Source organism: Vitis vinifera, chromosome 2, assembly GCF_030704535.1.
Source record: "Vitis vinifera cultivar Pinot Noir 40024 chromosome 2, ASM3070453v1".
NCBI lineage: Eukaryota > Viridiplantae > Streptophyta > Magnoliopsida > Vitales > Vitaceae > Vitis > Vitis vinifera.
The window spans coordinates 15,027,149-15,047,365 of NC_081806.1; the positions used below are offsets into that span (position 1 = coordinate 15,027,149).

A 20,217-nucleotide genomic window follows, 5' to 3' on the forward strand; every position below is an offset into this window, starting at 1 on the left:
AAGGGTCGTGAGCCCAATTCTTGACACATTTTCCATTTTGTTTCTAACGAAGCTTGCAGTCTCCTCTATTTGAGTTTGGTCGGTTATTGGGTGAAATGGTTCAACCAACGTTGGGGAATTGCTAGTAGATAGTTTCTCATCTGCTTGTAAGGATAGCTTAGCGCAATGACAAGGAGCTTTCTCTGTTTAGCTTCAAACTGGTCTCAAAGTTGTTTGTTAACTAGGTGTGCGACGGCTTTTCAAACACCCCAAGGCCATTTGTGCCCATAGCTCTTGAGGTTGGACATCATCTTTGAGCATGACATATTTTTCTGCCCTTTTGAATAAGTCATTTATTGTAACGAGCAGTTTTTTAGTGAGAGACTCAAAAACAGAGTGTTCGGGTTAATGCTCCCTTTGAAGATTTGCATAAGGCCATCTATGTTGTAAGATTCCACCTAGAGCACTACTCGCCCAAACCACATATGAAGTCTCTCAACGATTCATCCTCTTGCATCTTCTAAATGTTTCTTATATTATGTTTTTTAAGAGCGGGACATAAACAATGACCTACAAAGGCCTCTAAGACATCCTAAAAGGAATTGATGGAATTTTACGAGAGTTGGTGGAATCAGGAACTGGGCCATGGAGGTTAGCTGGGAATACCTTGCACAGCAACACATCGTTGCTTATATCTAGCGTCATCTTCTGTCGAAGAGTGCATCAAATAGTCAAACTTATTCCATCATACATGGTGAACTTAGGCACCAGAAACCCTCTGAGCGACTCGTAAATGATTATGTGCGAGCCAAATGACGTGGAGGGCATGTCACCTAGTCGTTTGCTTATCAAACTGAGAGGGGCTTTCATTGATTAGTCCTTTGGAGGTCGTAAATCTGGTACCATACCCTGAGGTAGACGACTTGGCCCAATCATTGTTAGGTTGGCCCAATCGTGCTTTTAAGGCCTCCAACATTCGTAGTGGCCCAGGTGCTACTTTCTCTTGAGGCCCAAGACAGGCTTTTAATGCATCAAAGGGTCGTGAGCCCAATTCTTGACACATTTTCCATTTTGTTTCTAACGAAGCTTGCAGTCTCCTCTATTTGAGTTTGGTCGGTTATTGGGTGAAATGGTTCAACCAACGTTGGGGAATTGCTAGTAGATAGTTTCTCATCTGCTTGTAAGGATAGCTTAGCGCAATGACAAGGAGCTTTCTCTGTTTAGCTTCAAACTGGTCTCAAAGTTGTTTGTTAACTAGGTGTGCGACGGCTTTTCAAACACCCCAAGGCCATTTGTGCCCATAGCTCTTGATTTTCTTGCTGCAATTGTTTTGCTTGCCATAGTAAGGACTACATACACCGCTCATATTCCTTTTGATTATTTTCCACCTTTTTCTTGCCAAGCTTGGAATCGCTCATTAGCATTTTTCGAATAGGTTGTAGGAGGAGTGTTAGTCATTGTGTTTTTCAGGCTTTTTTGTTCTCGTTCCCACAAATGGTGCCAATATTGGTGCACAACCAACAAATAAGTATCTAACTAGTATCCACATGTCGTAGACGGCGATTGCACCTATACAAAAGGAATGTCTAGATGGGTTTTCCGGGCACACCCCTTTAAAGCTTGAGTCATAAGTGAAAGGTTTGAGCAAGAGATTTTTCAAAAAAAGTAGCAACATATCTTCCTTTTAGTGAATAATGACTATTTATCCTCACCCAAAAGTAACATTTTTCTCAGTGCCTTTGATTGCGCTTTTATCGTCTATAATGCTAATGATTGTCAACTCATAACGACTGTTGTGCCTTGATGAGCTTTAAAGTTTGGCATTTTAGCTTCATAAAAGTTGCATTAATCAACGCACTTAATGTCTGTTGTAGTTAATGCTTGGTAGGCTGGACTCCATAGTGTCCGATTGGTTTGCATTCGTTTGCACCCTAGGGTGGATGGATAATGCTACATGGCTCTTTATGCATAACATGCATTACATTAGACAACACGTAGGGATCATGCTAGACGACAGTGAGTGTCCCATGCTAAGAAAAAGAAAAATAAGCTTATAATTTAAATTGTTTTATATAATAAATAAAAACATTTCATTAATAAAAATTTTAAATTGCAAAATGCTCAAAATAATAAGCTTCAAACTATGGTATGTTAGAACTAAAAAAATTTATTATTTTTCATAATAAAGGAAAGGTAACACCTCCTAAATTAAATGAAGACTGAGAGATGTGGAATAATAAGATAATACATATGAAAGCAAAACAACAAAAATACCATGTCCAATGCACATGGCTTTAAAATTAATTTTGAAGTAGATAAGATATTAAGTGAGTGTTTGGTAAACCAACTTAATAACTTAAAGTGACTTAATAACTTAATTTAAGTCATTAAGTAAGTTAAGTATGTTTGGTAAAATAACTTCATGGTATGACTTAAAATAAAAAATAATTTAAAATAATAAGTAAAAACAATTAACTTATTTTTTTAGTTCACATCTTCATTTTACTTTTTTACTTCCACTCGCCTTAGTTACCTCCACGATCTCCTTTACTATTCTTGACATCTACTATTACTCAACCTCCTTTACCCTAATTATAATTTATGAGAATAAATATGTCAATTTGACAATTTAAAATATGTTTTAAGTTGATTTTATCAAACAACCTTAATACTTAAAGTAAATAATTAAGTAATAAGTTTTAAGTTAATAACTTAAGTATAATTTAGTATAAAGTCGACTTAAGTCATTAAGTAATAAATATTAGATTTTACCAAACATCCCCTAAGATTGGTTACACAAATAAACACTTTCTTCTCTTTTTCTTTTCTTTTTTTTTGTTATATAAGAAAAGGTAACTTGTTGTTCTCTAATTGGTGTTGATGGAGAAGTTCATGATTTAAAATAATTATAAGATAATTAAAATTAACAATCATTTAAAATATAAGTATCCCATGATATATTGATTTTATAATATGTTGACAACATTTGGGGAGGCTCCTCCACTCTTTATATGCATATTAATAAAGAAATTCAATATCAATATGTTTTAAAATAATTTTTATCATATTGATTCTCTTTCAATGACAATGAATCTTCCATTATTTACAAATAATAGACATGAAAATTTTATTTAGGAGGAGATATCTTTATCCCCAAATAAAAGAAGTCAAACCCCATAAAAATTTAAAACAATCGACAATTAACATAAAAAACAAAAATAAAAAATATATTGTGATGATTTTATTATAAACCCCGTATTTCGCTTGATGCGTTCCTACTCGATAGCGAAACTTACTTTTTATTATTTATTTGGTGAAAAATATGATTTTTAGAAAAGACTTGGAGTCGCCACTTATTTTTGTTTTTATTTTTTTTAGGGAAAACAAAATAAGAAAGAAAACTCTAAGTGTGACTCCTTATTTGGAAAAGACAATCTGTGAAAAACCAAACTTGGGTTCAGGGGTCAGGTTGCTTATTAGGAAGGTACGGTAAAGACCGTAGCACCCCTCTAAGCCACCAAAAATGGGTCTCTACTAAGTAAGGTGAAGCAAGCATGACAATGGATACGGAAATCAATGGATACCAATGAAATAGTCAAATAATAAAGCGAATCATGCATCATAATAAACAAAGTGGAAGTGAGGTCGTACCTTGGTAGCCAATAATAGTGCTCTATCATGGAAACAACGTTAATGCGCAAAAATGAATACAAAATATATCACATGTGTATCAAAGATCAAGACAAAAATCAAACAATATTCTTTAAGCATAACAATTAACAATCAGAAGAGAAAATTCATATGTGAGGCCCCTACCAAAGCCCAATTTATCTTGCATGAATTAGTCTCACAAATTCCATTATTTTGGAATTATAAAAAATTCATTCTTGCTTATTTTAAATCAAGATAAACATAAAATTATTTGAAAATTGAAGAAAATTTGTACAAATGCATACCAAAATGAGAATGATAGCAGACTTATTAAAATCTGGATTTTTGACGACCTAAAACTCTAATAAATGATGAAAAGTTGTAGAATTTAAAAATACTTGAAAACTGGAGTGGAATTAAAACTGTTCGAAAGAAAACTAGAGTTTCAAAATTTATTTGAAAATTAAAGTCTCAAAAATTATTTGAAAATTAGAGTCTTGAAAATTAAATTTAAGAATTGGAATTTTGGAAAGTAAATTTGCAAGAAATTGGAATTTTGAAAATTATTTGAGAATCGGAGTTTCGAAAATTAAATTATGAATTGGAGTTTTGGAAATTAAATTTGAAAGAAATTGGAATTTTGAAAATTATTTGAGAATCGGAGTTTTGAAAATTAAATTATGAATTGGAGTTTTGGAAATTAAAATTGAAAGAAATTGGAGTTTCAAAAATTAATTGAGAATTGGAGTTTTGAAAATTAAATTATGGAAATTAGAATCTTGGAAATCATTTGAAGATTGCATTTAAAATAAATAAATAAATAAAATAATGATAATGATAATAATAATAAGCAAGTGTGAAGATTGGAATTTTGAAAATTGGAAATTAAATTCGGAAATTGGAGTTTTGGAGAATTATTTAGAGATGGAATTTTAAGATAAATAAATAAATAAATAAATGGAATAATAATAATAATAAAAATAATAATGATTAAATAAATAAATGTGAAAATGTTAATTTTGGAAATTATTTGAGAATTGAATTTTCAAAAATTAAATTTGAAAATTGGAATTTTGAAAACCAAAGTTTAGAAAGTTAAAATTGGGAATTAAATTTAGAAATTGAAATTTTGAAAATTATTTGAAAATTGAAGTTTTAAAGATTAAATTTGAAAATTAAAGTTTTGAGAATTAAACTTTAAAAAATTGGAGTTTTGAAAATTAAATTGAAAATTGGAGTTTTGGAAATTCTTTGCAAATTGAAATCTTGAAAATTAAATTAAAAAAGAAAAATGTAATTTTGAAGAATTATTTGAGAATGAAAATTTAAAAAAATAAAAAATAAATAAAATAATAATAATAATTAAATAAATTTGAAAATTAAAATTTTGGAAAGTTATTTTAGGAATTGGGAAGTTTCCAATTCTTCTCTTCACAGTGGAAGCTTGTTCAACTGGAAATATGATGACTAGAGGAACAAATAATGTTTCTATAATTTAAATATTTTAAATTAATAAATTATACAATTTTATATATTATTTATATGTTATATAAGTTTATTATTTTAAGATTATTAATTTATTAATAAATAAAACATTCATTTATAATATCTTCTATTTATTAATTTATGTTTGTTGAAGTAATACTAAATTTTTAAGTTTAAATATAAATAATTTATTATTAAAGTATATATTTTTAATTTCAATAATAAATTGTAATTTAATAGTTTTTAAATAAATTTGAAAGTAAAAAAAAAAAAATTATAATTGAAATCTCAATTACCAACTACAGCTTAAAAGTATACTATTATTTTGATAAAGATAAATTTATCATAATACAAATAAATTAATATCTTAAAAAACAAAAAATTGAATATCTTAAATTAATAAATTATACAATTTTATATATTATTTATATGTTATATAAATTTATTATTTTAAGATTATTAATTTATTAATAAATAAAATATTTATTTATAATATCTTCTATTTATCAATTTATGTTTGTTGAAGTAATACTAAATTTTTAAATTTAAATATAAATAATTTATTATTTAAATAAATTTTTTAAATTTCAATCATAAATTGTAATTTAATAGTTTTTAATTAAATTTGAAAGTAAAAAAAAAAATTATAATTGAAATCTCAATTACCAACTGCAGCTTAAAAGTATACTATTATTTTGATAAAGATAAATTTATCATAATACAAATAAATTAATATCTTAAAAAACAAAAAATTGAATATCTTAAATTAATAAATTATACAATTTTATATATTATTTATATGTTATATAAATTTATTATTTTAAAATTATTAATTTATTAATAAATAAAATATTTATTTATAATATCTTCTATTTATCAATTTATGTTTGTTGAAGTAATACTAAATTTTTAAATTTAAATATAAATAATTTATTATTTAAGTAAATTTTTTAAATTTCAATCATAAATTGTAATTTAATAGTTTTTAATTAAATTTGAAAGTAAAAAAAAAATTATAATTGAAATCTCAGTTATCAATTGCGGCTTAAAAGTATACTATTATTTCGATAAAGATAAATTTATCATAATACAAACAAATTAATATCTTAAAAAACAACACATTAAATATCTTAAATTAATAAATTATACAATTTTATATATTATTTATATGTTATATAAGTTTATTATTTTAAGATTATTAATTTATTAATAAATAAAATATTTATTTATAATATCTTCTATTTATCAATTTATGTTTGTTGAAGTAATACTAGATTTTTAAATTTAAATATAAATAACTTATTATTTAAGTAAATTTTTTAAATTTCAATCATAAATTGTAATTTAATAATTTTTAATTAAATTTTAAATTTAAAAAAAAATTAACTAAAATCTCAGTTGGAAACTGCGGCTTTAGTTCAAAAATGAAGTTGTAATTGGCAACTGCGACTTTAGTTTAAATATGAAGTCGCAGTTGCTAATTGCGGTTTTAACTAAAATAACGAGAAAAAAATTAATGATATGGCGCCTACGTATTTGGTGCCAATTTGAACATAAGTTTCAAAAAATGGTTAGATGTTATAATTTTTTTTTAAATGGGTCATTTTGACCCAAAACTCCACTGCTGAAGATGCTCACAAATTTGCATGGGAAACTTCACAGCCTATGAATTAAAAGCTACCCTTAAAACCCCAAAATGAAACCACAACTACAAGTCTCCCATTCTCCACTGAAACCCACCACTCAAAACGGGAAGCATTCAAAAATTTTCAAAATTTAGCATACAATACCAAAAGATTTTAAATTAGAAACCCAGAAAAAAAAAAAAAAAAAAATCCGCCTCCGAAAAGGAAAAAAAAAACGAAAACACTAAAAAAAAAAAATCTAGTTCCCTCCCTAAAACCCCAAAATCAATCTAGGCAAATATCCAAATCAACACCAAAACCCCAACTTCATCTTTGAGTTGAAAACCATCTTTGATTCGCCTTTCACGAAGAACCTTCCCCAAACACACAGCCAACCCCACCAATCCAAATAGCTTTCCCTCTCTGGAAAGTTGTGTTTCTCTCTCTAAAACTGGGTCTAATCTCCCTCTCTATCTATGTTTTTTTTTTTTTTTTTCTTGAGTCCAGAAATCACGTGCAGGAGCCAATGTAGTTGGAGCATAAACTTTCTTTGAGGGTATTTGGCTTTCAGCATAACAAACCCGCAATTTTGTACCTTATTTATACCCAAAACATAGGAGAAAATACCCACGAGGCAAAAACAGAGCAACCCGAAGCATGAACATGGATCGATGGTATATAGAGATGAAGATAAAAACACAGATGCAGATAAATGAACAACCTGAAAGTGCTCCTCCAAGCTTCAAAAGACCGGTAAACTTCCTTCCTCCTTGCTACTCACGGCTCGCCCACTGCAACCCCTTTTCTTTGCCCCTCTCTGTTTTTTTCTCTCAGGTACCCAGCTCTCCGTTTTTTTTTTTTTTTCCGAACCCCTCCTCAACCTCTCTTGCTCCTTTTTAAGCTTTTCACCCCTCCCTGTTTCTTCCTTTTCCCGCAAGTCGCTACCCGCTCTACTGCTCCAGCCATCCTCCTCTGAAACTTCAACCACAACCATGGCGAGGTGGTCACGTCCAAGGCTACGCGTCTCGTGCATGAAGCTTCGTGGAAGCCGGTCCCCCACTCGTCCAAAGTGCTGTCAGCTGATATCCCTCTAATACTATTAATAAAAGCAATAAAAAACTAATAGACTTGGTTTGCAAAAAGGGTCTACATCTTAATATATTATCAAAATGGTTATGTAGCTCAGATGACCTTAACTTATTTATTAACCATAGGTCCCAGATTCAAGTTCCCACCAAACAAAGTTAAAAATTACGAAGCACATATATGATATAGGGCCTTTGGGGGAAGGAGTTTGGGTCAATGAGTTGGAAAGCCTAAAGATTTCGGTCAAACAAAGGTTGATTAATTCATACGATCTGGATGGCCCGCCCTACCATGGATTCAAGCGATTCAAGCCATTCGAAGACTGTCCAACTCTCAAACGGCCCATTTCAATCATTACATGTATCAACTCAATTAGGGTACTCCCTAAATTCAAATAATTTTTTAAGATATAATAGAAATACATCACAAAGATGAATGTCTACAACCCACTTCTTGTTATGTCCAAAACTAGCTCCATGGGCTAGACATGTTCATAAAAAAAGTCCAAAAATAGCTCCATGAGCTAGACTAGTTTATAGAAAAATTCAATGTTTTAAAAACCAAGCCCAACATTCAATTAAAAAAGTTATTGATTCACGCTTCAATTATCAGACCTACTGTCATATTGTAATCGAACTAGAACCAAGCCCAACATTCAATTAAAAAAGTTATTGATTCACGCTTCAATTATCAGACCTACTGTCATATTGTAATCGAACTAGTGATATCAAAAATATATAGTTTATATTTCATTAAAACTAAAAATAATTATAAAAAAAATTTTAAATATGTATAAAGAAGCATAAATTCAATCATTTTTATTTTTCATGTTTGATATTTTCAAATTAAATAATAAATAAATATAAATATGAAGATATATAATGAAAATGAAAAGAAGATTACACTTTTTAATTTTATTTACATATTAAATATTAAATTATTTTATAATTTTAAAAGATAATAGGTTATTTTATTTATATTATTTTCAAATATATTATTAGTAAATTTAACTAACCGTGGAGTTATTAACTTGTACCTAGCCTGGTGGTACACCAGCCCTTCCACTCAGCCAAAGTCAATGGTTCAATCCTCCAGCCCCTTAAGAATGCGAAGCCATTGGGCCCATAAGGAGCTCATACCAAACCCAATCTACACCCTTTTGTGCCCAAGCCAGAAACCATTAGAAATGTGAAATGGGATAACCATATTGGGTTGGAAGGTTTATGTAAAAACAGTTGATGAGAAATGAAACTTGAAGAAAATCTCAACTATCCAGATGAAAATACATGAGTAGGGCAGGAGTGCACAAAAACCACCTCTCAAAACATAAAATCAAGCTCCCGAGATAACTTGTATTACAACTAGTACCAAAAAGGAACAAAAACACATTCCAAAAAGTTTTACCACGATCAAGGTTCATAACGGTTGGCCTCCCGCGACTCCCATGGAGCTTTTCTCTCCTTTGCCATATCACTTTTGATTGCCCGTTGAATTCGTTTCACGATAAAGAAGTACTGTCGTAAAGTAAATACAAAAAAAGTCAAGTAAATTGACAACTAATTCCTGCACTAATCTGCCAAGTTTAGAAGCTTACTTGGAAGGCTAAAATAAAAGGAATGAGTAACTTTCCTCTCTCGTTTGGGTTCGGCCCTTCAATCAACTTCTTGTCAACCAAAATACCCTTGCTTCCATTTGACACAGCATCTGTGATTGTTTTGACTAAATTGGGGATCCAAGCAGTTCCATTTGGCAGAATCTGCAACTCAAGTCACAACCAATCCTCCCAATAGTACCAATAGAAAAGCCAATGCAAATGAAGTGGTAAAAATAGAAAAAGCAATGCAAATAAAGAATCACGGGAAAAGAAAATGAAACAACTATAAATGTTGTGAGGCTAAAATACAAACCTTTTCATCACTTTCATTCTTATGACATCTCCCACTATTCTCGACCAGAACAACAGGAATGCCAGAATCCTAAAGAATGACAACATGGACATAAATTAGAGAGAACAATATTCACACAACTGGTCAAGTAATCAATTTACAAATTTGAAAACATTAACAAGAATAAACTAATACCGAATAAGTAGCAATAGCAGGACAAATGAGAAAAGGACAATGAATATTGGACAACAGTACAAGTAGATAAAAGCAGCAATAGTAGCTAACACAATATACCTCTGTATTTACACTAGAGTCCATATAATGAAAATCACAATTATATTACTAACATCATATGGCAATAATAAACTCTTTACTAGTAAGAGGAGCAGTGCAAGTAACTGATATAACCTACTAGATATGGAATGCTTCTAACTCCTTTCCTAATTCAATGTTTGTTCTTGGAAAATACCAAGGCTATGTTTGTTTCCAAGAAAGTACTAAGGGAAGAAAGAAAAAATGTTAAAGAAAATAATTTTCTTATATTTGGATTACTATGGGAAAAAATAAAAAATAAAAAATAATAATAAAAATAATAATAATCGATATAATAAAACTATTTATAAACTCATGCATTTTCAAATTATTTAAGTTTTATATAGAAGAGGAAAAATAAATTAAAAGAATTTAAAGAACCATGTAAAAATAATTTATTAACTTTTAATCTATTTTTTATTTTTTTCCTTCACATTTTCTTCTTTCTTTTTTTTTTTTTTCTTTTTTTTTCTTTTTTCTTTTTTTCTTTTTTTTTTTTGGCTTGTATTTTTCTTCAAATTTTTAGAACCAAACACACAAAAGAAAAGAAAAAAAATATTAAGGAAAATTATATTCTTTTGAATAATAAAGAAAAAAAAAAGTAAGGAAAAGAAAGACAAAAATGAATAAAATTTTTCCACCCTATTTTCCTTCCAAAAAGTTGAGGAAAGTTTGAGGAAAGTGCCTTTCTTAACAATTTAATTTTCTTTCCTCAACTTTTCCATGGACAACCAAAACAAAAGAAAGTTTTTATATCTTTTCCTCACTTTTTTCTTTGCTTGTTTTTCTCCTTTCTTTTTTTCCCAGAAACTTTCCAAGAAACAAAAATAGCCCAAAGTTCTATATCTATCTATCTATCTATCTATATATATATATACATATGTGTGTGTGTGTGCACACATGCATGAAAAAGTTAAGGGTAATAAAATTAAATTATTAAGTAGTTGTTTGGAAACATTTCCCATTTTTGTTTTCAAAAATATTAAATAGTAGTAACTTTTATATGATATTTAGTAACTCTTCTATAAAAAGTATAGATTTAAATTATATCTTTAGAAATTAATTTTAGAAGTTTTTAAATTTGAGGTAGTAAAAATTTTTTAATACTTCAATTTTGTAAAACACTTTTTAGAAGTCATTATCTTTTTAAATTAAGTCTTAAGAGAGTTCTTGCATTTAATATAGAAGTTACTATTAGTTTCTTGTTTTAAGGAAAAATAGAAAGGAAAATCTGAAGGGTGCCTCCAAGCAAATAAAGTAGTAAAATGAAGTACTACATAAATTGAATTTCTATACATCATCAAAAATAAATTAAATAAATGTGCCTTGAATAGAACCCCTAAATTCCCCGTTTTTCATTAGGTTCACTAACTACACTCACCACACTATCCATCTTCCCATGGAGAATAAGAGAAAATAATAGAAGAGAATTATGAATAGACTTGAAATAACATAGAAACAAGAAGACACTTTAACTTCAAGGCTGCCAAAGGCACTAGATTGTGATAGGGAGGAGGGGACTTGCTGGAATAGCCTCCTAAAGGTTGAGAAATAATATACCTGGATATCCTGCTTCCTTAACCGAGCTCCCGATCGAACAACTTTCATGAGAGCCTCTGATCTTTTGGAGAAGAAATCCTCATAATTTAACCCATCTGGTGGAGAGAGTTGAGCATGTGTAAGGACAACCACACCTCTTCGCCATATTTCTTTGCCAAAACTATCAGTTATAGCTTTGACAACCTGCCTATCCAAGTTGTCTACCCTATATGCATCTAATCGGTCCACATAGAGTAGAACATCTATGGTCTTGTTTAGAAGAAATCTGTTCAGACAGCCCAACGAAAAATCAATTTAATCTCAATATTGTGAAAGAGATGTTAAAAGACGTGTCCCTCAATAGTCAGCAAGAATTCAATCACATACTTAAAAATGACAGAGACATAAAAGGACTCACATCCTTTGGCTGAGACCTCACAAAATTAATGCCACACAAAGATAGAACAAACCGTTTTATGATCTCAAGTGCCTGATCATTGACATATCCCCCTTCTACAAGCCCTGGTGTGTCAATAATGTTCAATGTGAATCCTGCTCGGGACCGTGAAACCATAACAGGCCTTGGTCCTTCTGACTGCAGAGGAATAATAAAGTGTCCATACATAAATAACCAGCACAGCAAGCGCACGAACTATGCATCCTATACTTACAAACATGATTCACAACTGAAAATAGAAAGAAATATAATAAAATAATAAACCTGGAACACAGACTGACAACAATAAATACCTGAAAAGCACTGACAGCAACTGCTCTTTCCCCTATGATTGAGTTTACAGTTGAAGATTTTCCAACACCACCTTTCCCCATTACAAGGATTGTCAATGTGCTCACATTCTACAAGAGTAGATGAATAAAATAAAATTGCAAAATATTATGGAAACACTATATCATGAGGCTTTACCAGGATCATTTGGGTGAAAAAAAACTAAACCTCCTGCTTTAGTTTTCCCAGCAGTTCAATCAATTTGGTCTGTGTAACAGGGGGGAATTGTTGAATCCCAGTCCATTCACGGATTAATTGGGATGCCATGGATTCCTGTTCTAGCAATCAAAAGGGGAAAAAAAATACATAGTCAATGGATGGGCATCATGGACTATATAAAAGCTTCAGAAATAAAGTTTCCAAGCAAATATTAATTGTCACAAATAATTGACCTCATAAATTAGTTGCAGCTAAATGGAATGTCCCCAAAAGATTGCAACAATTCTAATCTACAGATTTTCAGATGAACAGCAACAGGAAGATGCAACCACATTTGTTTCTGAGGCATCCAAGCTAACAAGGCAAAGATTAACAGGCTAAAGTTAAGCTAACTGAATCTTAAATCCCCTACTACCTTCCTTCTTTAGGCTAAGAGTGGGCTTTTCAGATTGGGGGTGGTGGATAGATGGGTGGAGATAAGCTTTTGAAAATGGTTTTAGGGCAGTCAAAGCATCAGATCTGCTGCCTAGCAGTTGAAATAAGTGCAATCCATGACTTATATTATAAATTTCCAGCAATTATGTAATAAAAGAGTGGCCAAAGATACAAAGAAATTGAAGCTATGATTTAATACATTTGAGGCTGTTTAGCAGACCCCAGAATGACTCCTTGATCTTATTTCTAAAATTAGATGAATGGACTGATTACAATTAACTCTCAAAGTGTAATTACACTAGGGCTACAGACACCCAACAGTATGATTACTCTTACAATTGTATAACCTTAGCCCTTCACACTACTTAAAAGGCCACATGACCACCACATCATAGGAAGCTTGACGAGTGGCTGCTCAATATTACTTTGAGTTGGAATGTTCCTGTGGCCAGGTTCCTTTCTTGGCCAATCATGTGGAGAATGTGTCAAAAAATCGCTGACCAATACATTTGAGTTCTTTTATAGGAAATTTGCTACCTCCATGATATAGTAACATTGTTCTAACCATTTTGAATTGAACAAATAAATTTTCCATTTTTGGGCTATTTAGTAATCTAGGTCAAGCAAACCGGCAAACCTGCTTCAAGCCTCTTGGATGCTCCTGCATCATCATCCACAAGCTGAGAAGAACTCAAGTCCTATGAAAGCACTTCATATATTCAGCATATGTGTTTCTGTGACAGGCTTCTCTAGATCTTCTTTAGCAATCCAACTGCTTTCACTTGCCGGTCTGCCCAACCACTTCTCTAGAAATGTGAAATCCTAAACTTTAGCTTGTTTTAACAACCCTTACGAAATCTACCTCATCTTAAACGGAATACCACCAAGTCCCCATCTTCAAAATCCTCAGTCCTTTGATGTTGATGTATTCTAGTAGAACCAAGACAAGAACATTTTGAGGCTTTATTCCACAAGTTGCTTCAAATGTTTCTCTTCCCCCTCTTGTTAATCTGTAATACAAAATTGTTGCAAGTAATTCTATTCACAGTGCACAAGAATTCCATATTTTTCATCTTCACAGCCTATCCAAGCAATAATTGACTACCTTAGTTTTACCATTTTCTTGTGGGAGGCATGTGCAGGAGTATTTTAATTGATTCCCAAGATTTTCACATGAAGTTCTAAAAGAACCCATAACCTTGCCACACACACCACAGCTAACGACAAAGAGTGCCTACCTAATGCATCTGCAACTTTCTTAGTTACTCACTTCAACTGGCATGATGTGGATTAAGCTTCTTTTGAGAATTCGAACACTTTAGCAATTGATGATCAGTTAAAGTACACACTCCTAAAATTACAGGGAATGTTATAAGAAGAAAATACCCTTTTTTTCTGCTTGGAATTCTATGCCTTTTTGCATGTATTTTCTCCAACATTCTGCTTCACTCAACTTCTCTATAGAAAATGCTACAGGTATTTCCCCCCTGAGAATAGCCCTTATTCATCATCCTTTTAATTTGATCTTAAAACTTTTTGCAGAGTTTAAACACAAAAGTGTTCTTTTCAGTCATTTTAGTTGAACTCCTGATAGAGTTTAATTTTCAAATAAACCTCGGCTATATGAAACCAACCCACAAATGATGCGAACATTATTGATGAAGTTTGGCAATGGCCAGTTCTTGATGGCTTTTACTTTTCCCAGGTCCAATTTGCAACAACTACAAAAGTAGGAAATACAACCTTGTTCCCCTATGAAAGAGCGCTTTTTTCATGTCTACATAGAGCTCCCCATTACAAGTGACATAAATTCCCACTCTTGCATGACCTTGTTGAAACTTCTACAAAAATAAACTACATACAAATCCAAGGAAGGTTTTAGTACCTAAGTCATAACTCACATGAAAGTGCTCAGTACACTTGAGAGTGTAACTGACATTACCAACCATTCACACAAACCAAACTGTTCCTCAAATGCAGCCTTCCATGATCATCACATCTCACTCTAGTTTGATGCCAACCACTTCTCCAATCCATCTTGGGAAAAATCTTCCAACCAATCACCACAAAATTAATATATATGCCAGAAGGATTTGGGGCCAATACTTGATTGTAATTCTTGTTTATCGCAAGGGTGTTAAGTGAATGCAATCACATCCTTCAAGAACTATCCATTGTAGGTGTAAGCAAGCCAGAAACAACAATACTACTCTTATCCATATTAATTTGAAGCTTAAAACTATTTTAAAAACCAAGCAAAATGCATCTGAGAATTCTTAATTGACTTTGGTTAACCCCGTAAAAATTAGCAGGTCATCAGCATATTATTAGTGATAAATATATATCCTTCCTAGTAGGATTTTGGGTCAGCGCACAAGAAACTACCATGTTATCAACATATTTGAGTGATAAACAGAATTCCCCACCAAAACACTTGTTCTCCTCAAAACAATCCAAACATATGCCAATTCTCCACCCTGCCAATCATACCATTAAAGGGCTCCCAAAGAAGGATGAATAAGTAAGGGGATAAATAAAAAATCGCCTTGATTTTGGATTCCTTGAACTCTTGAAAAACCTTACACTACCATTGACCCACTCCAAAAACCTAACCAACGAAATACAAGCTGACATCCAACGTTGCCATCTCTCCCCAAAACTGATAATCCTCAAAAGAAAAAGTAAAAAGTTCAAAATAATAATTATAGGCTTTCTTGATACCTTACACAAGAGACCAATCTCATCATTCTCAACCAAGAGAGCCACATTCATTAGCTTCTGTAGCCACATCTAGAAAGTAAGTGGGGACACGAGTTCAGATTGAATGCCTGAGCAAGCAAATTCAACAGAGACAGTAGAGATGACCCTGCTAGAAGAGGCTATTGTTTGAGAAATCAAAAGGCAATATCAGAAGCTTGATGTGGGTAGAGCAGTATAATAGAGGTTAGAGGAACACTCAAAGAGGAGGAAAACCGATTCTACAACAAAAACAGTTATTTCGCATGAATATTAGCTATAACTTACTTGAGGAGTTCAAAGCATTTTGAGTCTTGTCATTAGTTTCAATAGTCTTTAAGTCTTTTGTTTCAGGGGTATATTTTTCATATCCAGTTCCAGACTTGCCTGAAGGTTGGTCAGGTATACCCATTGTTTGGGATAGTTTTTAATTGATCTAGTTGGTCCAACTCTTAGGTGGTGTTTGTCTTTTTTAACTTAATGTTGAATGCAATTTACTTTTAGATCCCAACCGTTTGTTTTTAATTTTTTTTTTTTTTTTTTTTTCTTGAACTTCTAACTTTTTTACCAATATTTTTAATTGAATAGAAAAAATTAAATATGTGGCTTTTTTCTTAATCTAACAAGTTAGGTAATTCATACTTCTAACCCCCAAACCTCACACCCCACCCTCATTATGAAAAAACAAACAACTTAATACTTAATAATATTAAGTTGTAATTAGAGTTAAGTTAAATTAAGTTCTATTTAGATTTCGGTCAAAAAAACAAACACCACCTTAGCTTTTATTGCTACCAACAATACCTGGTTAGTCGTTTACTGTTTTCAAGAGATATGATGAAAGATTTAAGCAATGAAGAGATGTTTAAAACCTCCAATCTTCTCCACAGGATCTTTTGCCCAAAATTTTCTCTTAGAAGTAATTGCCTAAAACCCTAGATGTTACCTTGATTTTCTTCTTTCTCTAATCTGTTCTTCTTAACTTCCAAATTCTCTAACCTCTATGCGTAACTTCTACAACCTTAACAAAACCTGATGAGTTATAGTCTTTTGACCTTAAAATTTCAAACCAAATAATTCTAAAACAGAGACGCTCATTTCCGAAAACAAAAACAGCCACACAAGAAAAATAAAATAGGATAAAAATAAACATCAGACAATAAAGCACCATCTCAACATACAGAAATGACAATTTAAGATGCAAAGAGAAACAACCACACATAACCATGATTTGGAAATTTATTCTTCTACCAAACTACAACCCCCAAAGTTTCTTAGCAACCAAACTGAACAATACGCACCGCCTGACTGCTAAGAAAGGTAAGTAAGCAAAGTCTGAAATTAATTTCTTTTCTCGCAGTTTCTTAGCAACAAAACGGGATATAGCCACCGTGTTCTTGCTCAGAAATGTGGGGAAAGACGTCAAAGTAAGTGGAATTCCGCATCCTAGAAAACTATAAGAAGCAGAACCAAAACTTGTAATGGAATTCCACATCCTAGAAAACTATAAGAAGCAGAAACCATAACTTGTAATTTTCTTCTTCACCTTTTTCCTTCAATTTCTCTCCAACCAAACAGAAGAGCAAAGGAAAAAAAAAACTGATAGAGAACGCAAAGGAAAAGTACCCTCTTATGAGTCTGAGAGTGAGCCCGCTTATCTTCTTCGTCCTTTTGTCTCTGGCAGGTGGCTTAGGGCTTTGTTTCGCCAAACAAGAAACGTATCCACCATTTATCCCTCTTTTGAATCATTTACTTCACCCTTTTTTTTACAATAGGGACACGTGTAACACAACGAAGGCCGTTCCTCCCAACGTTACGACCAACTTGGATGTATGTGGGTTTAGGCCGGCAATCTAAAACTCAATTTTTGAAATTTAACGCTCTATCATTTTTTGCTACATTTTAACAAAAATATCTTTATTCTTTTATTATAAAAAATAACTTTTTTTTTTTAAATCTACATATAAATAATTAAAATAATTAAATACATTTATATCAAAAATGAAATCTCTTAAAAGAAAATCGTGAAAACGGTTAAATTCATAAATATGAGGATTATTTCATTTATTTTAACTAATTAATCTAATAATAATTTTTTTTAAATATATATTTAAAAAAAATTATTCTTTAAAATTAATTTTAGGTGTCTCCAATTTCATTTTTATAAGATAATTAACACCTAAAAATACTGATAATATTTTAGAAACCTCTATATTATAGATAAGTGTGGAATGTCTTTATGGAGAATAAATTAAAAAAAAAAACCATTTTCATCTTGGTGTTTTCAAATAGAATTTATTTAAAAATAAATAAATAAGAATTATTTTTTATAATTTTTCTTAAAAATTAATTTTTTTCAAACTATCTTTAAAAACCTCCCAAACACACCCTTAATTAGAAAATAAAAAATAAAATAATTAAAAACATTTTGATTATCAAATTTTTTAATCATATTTTAAAAATTAACACTTATGATTCACTCATGTCTTATTGTTTTTTATGTACCAAATAATACTATTATCTTACAAATGAACATTTAAAAATTCATCAAAACTTATTAATTAATCAATGAAATTTTTATTTTTTTATTTTTATTTTTTTGTCAATTGGCTTCTTCTCAAACATGCCTCAACTTCTTCTTCTTCCACCTTGATTTTTGAAAACAGAGCTCACTCAAGTTGGTTTCAATGCCCATCAAGGGTATTACTTTTTTTATTTTCGTTTTGGGGTGACCCAATTGACAACCATTTTTTTTTTTTTTGTTTTGTGCTCATCTCTTTGGTTTTGTATTTGTTAAGGATTGTTGTGTGAGATTTGACTATGAAATATTTCTTTCTTTGTTTCCTCTCTTGTATAATTGCCTATATTGATTGGTAATTTCCTATTTTATTCCAAACAACTGTTGGAATTTGTGCAACGATTAATGGCGAAAAATAGAAAAAAAAAAACGAGAAAGAAGAACACGGAGATTTAACGTGGTTTGGCTAATTGCCTACGTCCACAAGAATAGGGAAAAAGGATATTCATTATGTTCAAATTAGGGTTACATAAAAGGGTATTTATACTAACTCTTAAGAATGAAATTCAAAAGTACCCTTGAACCATACCATGGGGGGCAACGCCCCTTAACCTATCGTTTGCCCCACAACAAAAGAAGTACAAGCCTGAATGGCAAATGCCGGAGCGAAGCAGAGTGGAACGAGAGCGTAGCAAAGTGGAACGAAGCGGAGCAACAACATTTTGCCCCTTTTTTCTCCATGTCTTTTCGCTCAAATATGAGCCACATACTACAACACCAACTCATAGACTCTATAGTTTTGTTGCAATTTGACTTTGTAAAATACCTAATTGTGTTATTTGATGAATTTTTGGTTTTTGAGAGAACCCAATTAAAGCATTTTAGTGGGCTCTCAACTGCTTATGAGGAGGGTTCCATTAGAGCCTTCCAAGGGGGTTGTAATGTTAAAATACCATCATTATATATATCACATGCACTTAGATCACATCAATAGGTATATACACAATCATAGCCTCAATTAAAGCTTTTATTTTGTGATGAGGTGGTGATATAGCTACATGTCAACCCGCCACTTTAAGAGGAGTCCACCATGCACAATGAAGTACCTCCCGTTGCTCATACATTTTCAGAGTTACCATCTAGCACCAAGGAGTCATCCACTCTACTACCAACACCTTTGATTATGCCATCACCATAACTATCAATCAAGGACATAGACAAGAACGAGGATGAGGATGAGGATGGGGATGTTGAGTTTGAGATGAAGAATTTGGGCAAACTAAAATATTTTTTGGGAACTAAAGTGGCAAGATCAAAATAGGGCATTTTTGTATCACAACAAAAATATATCCTTGACTTGATTAAGTAAACGGGAAATCTTGGATGTAAACTTATAGGGACTCCGATTGAGGCAAATCATAAGCTTGGGGAAGCATTGGAAGACAAAGAAGTGGATCGAGGTGTGTATCAAAGATTAGTGGGACGATTGATTTACTTGTTAGACACAAAATTGCATATTGCCTATTCCATGAGTGTAGTGAGTTAGTTTATGCATAATCTGAAGGAGGTTTACATCAAGTTTTTGCACATTTCTTAGAGGAAAGTTAGTGACTTGGAGGAGTAAAAAACAATAAGTTTGTGGCAAGTCTAGTGTGAAGGCAAAGTTTAGAGCTATGACATAAGAATTATTATTGAGGGCCTATGGATTAAATGGGAAGGAGTAATGAGGTTGTATTGTGATAACAAATCAGTCATCAACATTGCTCATAATCTGGTACAACATGATCAAATAAAACATGTTGAGGTTGATAAACACTTCATAAAAGAAAAGTTAGAAAGTCGGTTGATTTGCACTCCACTCATGTCGTCAAAAAGACAACTTGTAAATGTTATGACCAAGGTTTTGGCAAGAACAACATTTCAAGCAATTATAGGCAACCTGGGAAAGGAATAATATTTATTCACCTACTTGAGGGGGAGTGTTAGAAATTTGAATTTTCCTATTTGGTGTTTCTTATA

At 31.5% G+C, this 20,217-nt stretch overlaps 1 protein-coding gene across 4 annotated transcripts; it reads right to left on the minus strand.

The window, feature by feature from the left end:
- Nucleotides 1-9,061: 9,061 nt before the first annotated feature.
- Nucleotides 9,062-17,417, minus strand: LOC100257906 (translocase of chloroplast 34, chloroplastic). Of its 4 annotated transcripts, none has more exons than XM_010666271.3 (8): nt 17,307-17,417; nt 12,519-12,623; nt 12,314-12,421; nt 12,034-12,158; nt 11,585-11,849; nt 9,734-9,802; nt 9,421-9,582; nt 9,062-9,340 (listed from the first exon to the last, which is right to left on the minus strand). In XM_010666271.3, the coding sequence occupies exons 2-8, from the start codon at nt 12,615-12,617 to the stop codon at nt 9,236-9,238; spliced, it is 933 nt and encodes a 310-aa protein (XP_010664573.1). In that variant the 5' UTR covers nt 12,618-12,623; nt 17,307-17,417; the 3' UTR covers nt 9,062-9,235. The 4 variants fall into 4 exon arrangements, with proteins under 4 accessions (XP_010664573.1, XP_002274573.1, XP_010664575.1 ...); XM_002274537.5 differs by having other exon boundaries at nt 12,519-12,628; nt 17,307-17,398; XM_010666273.3 differs by having other exon boundaries at nt 17,227-17,384.
- Between the last annotated feature and the right edge of the window lie 2,800 nt (nt 17,418-20,217).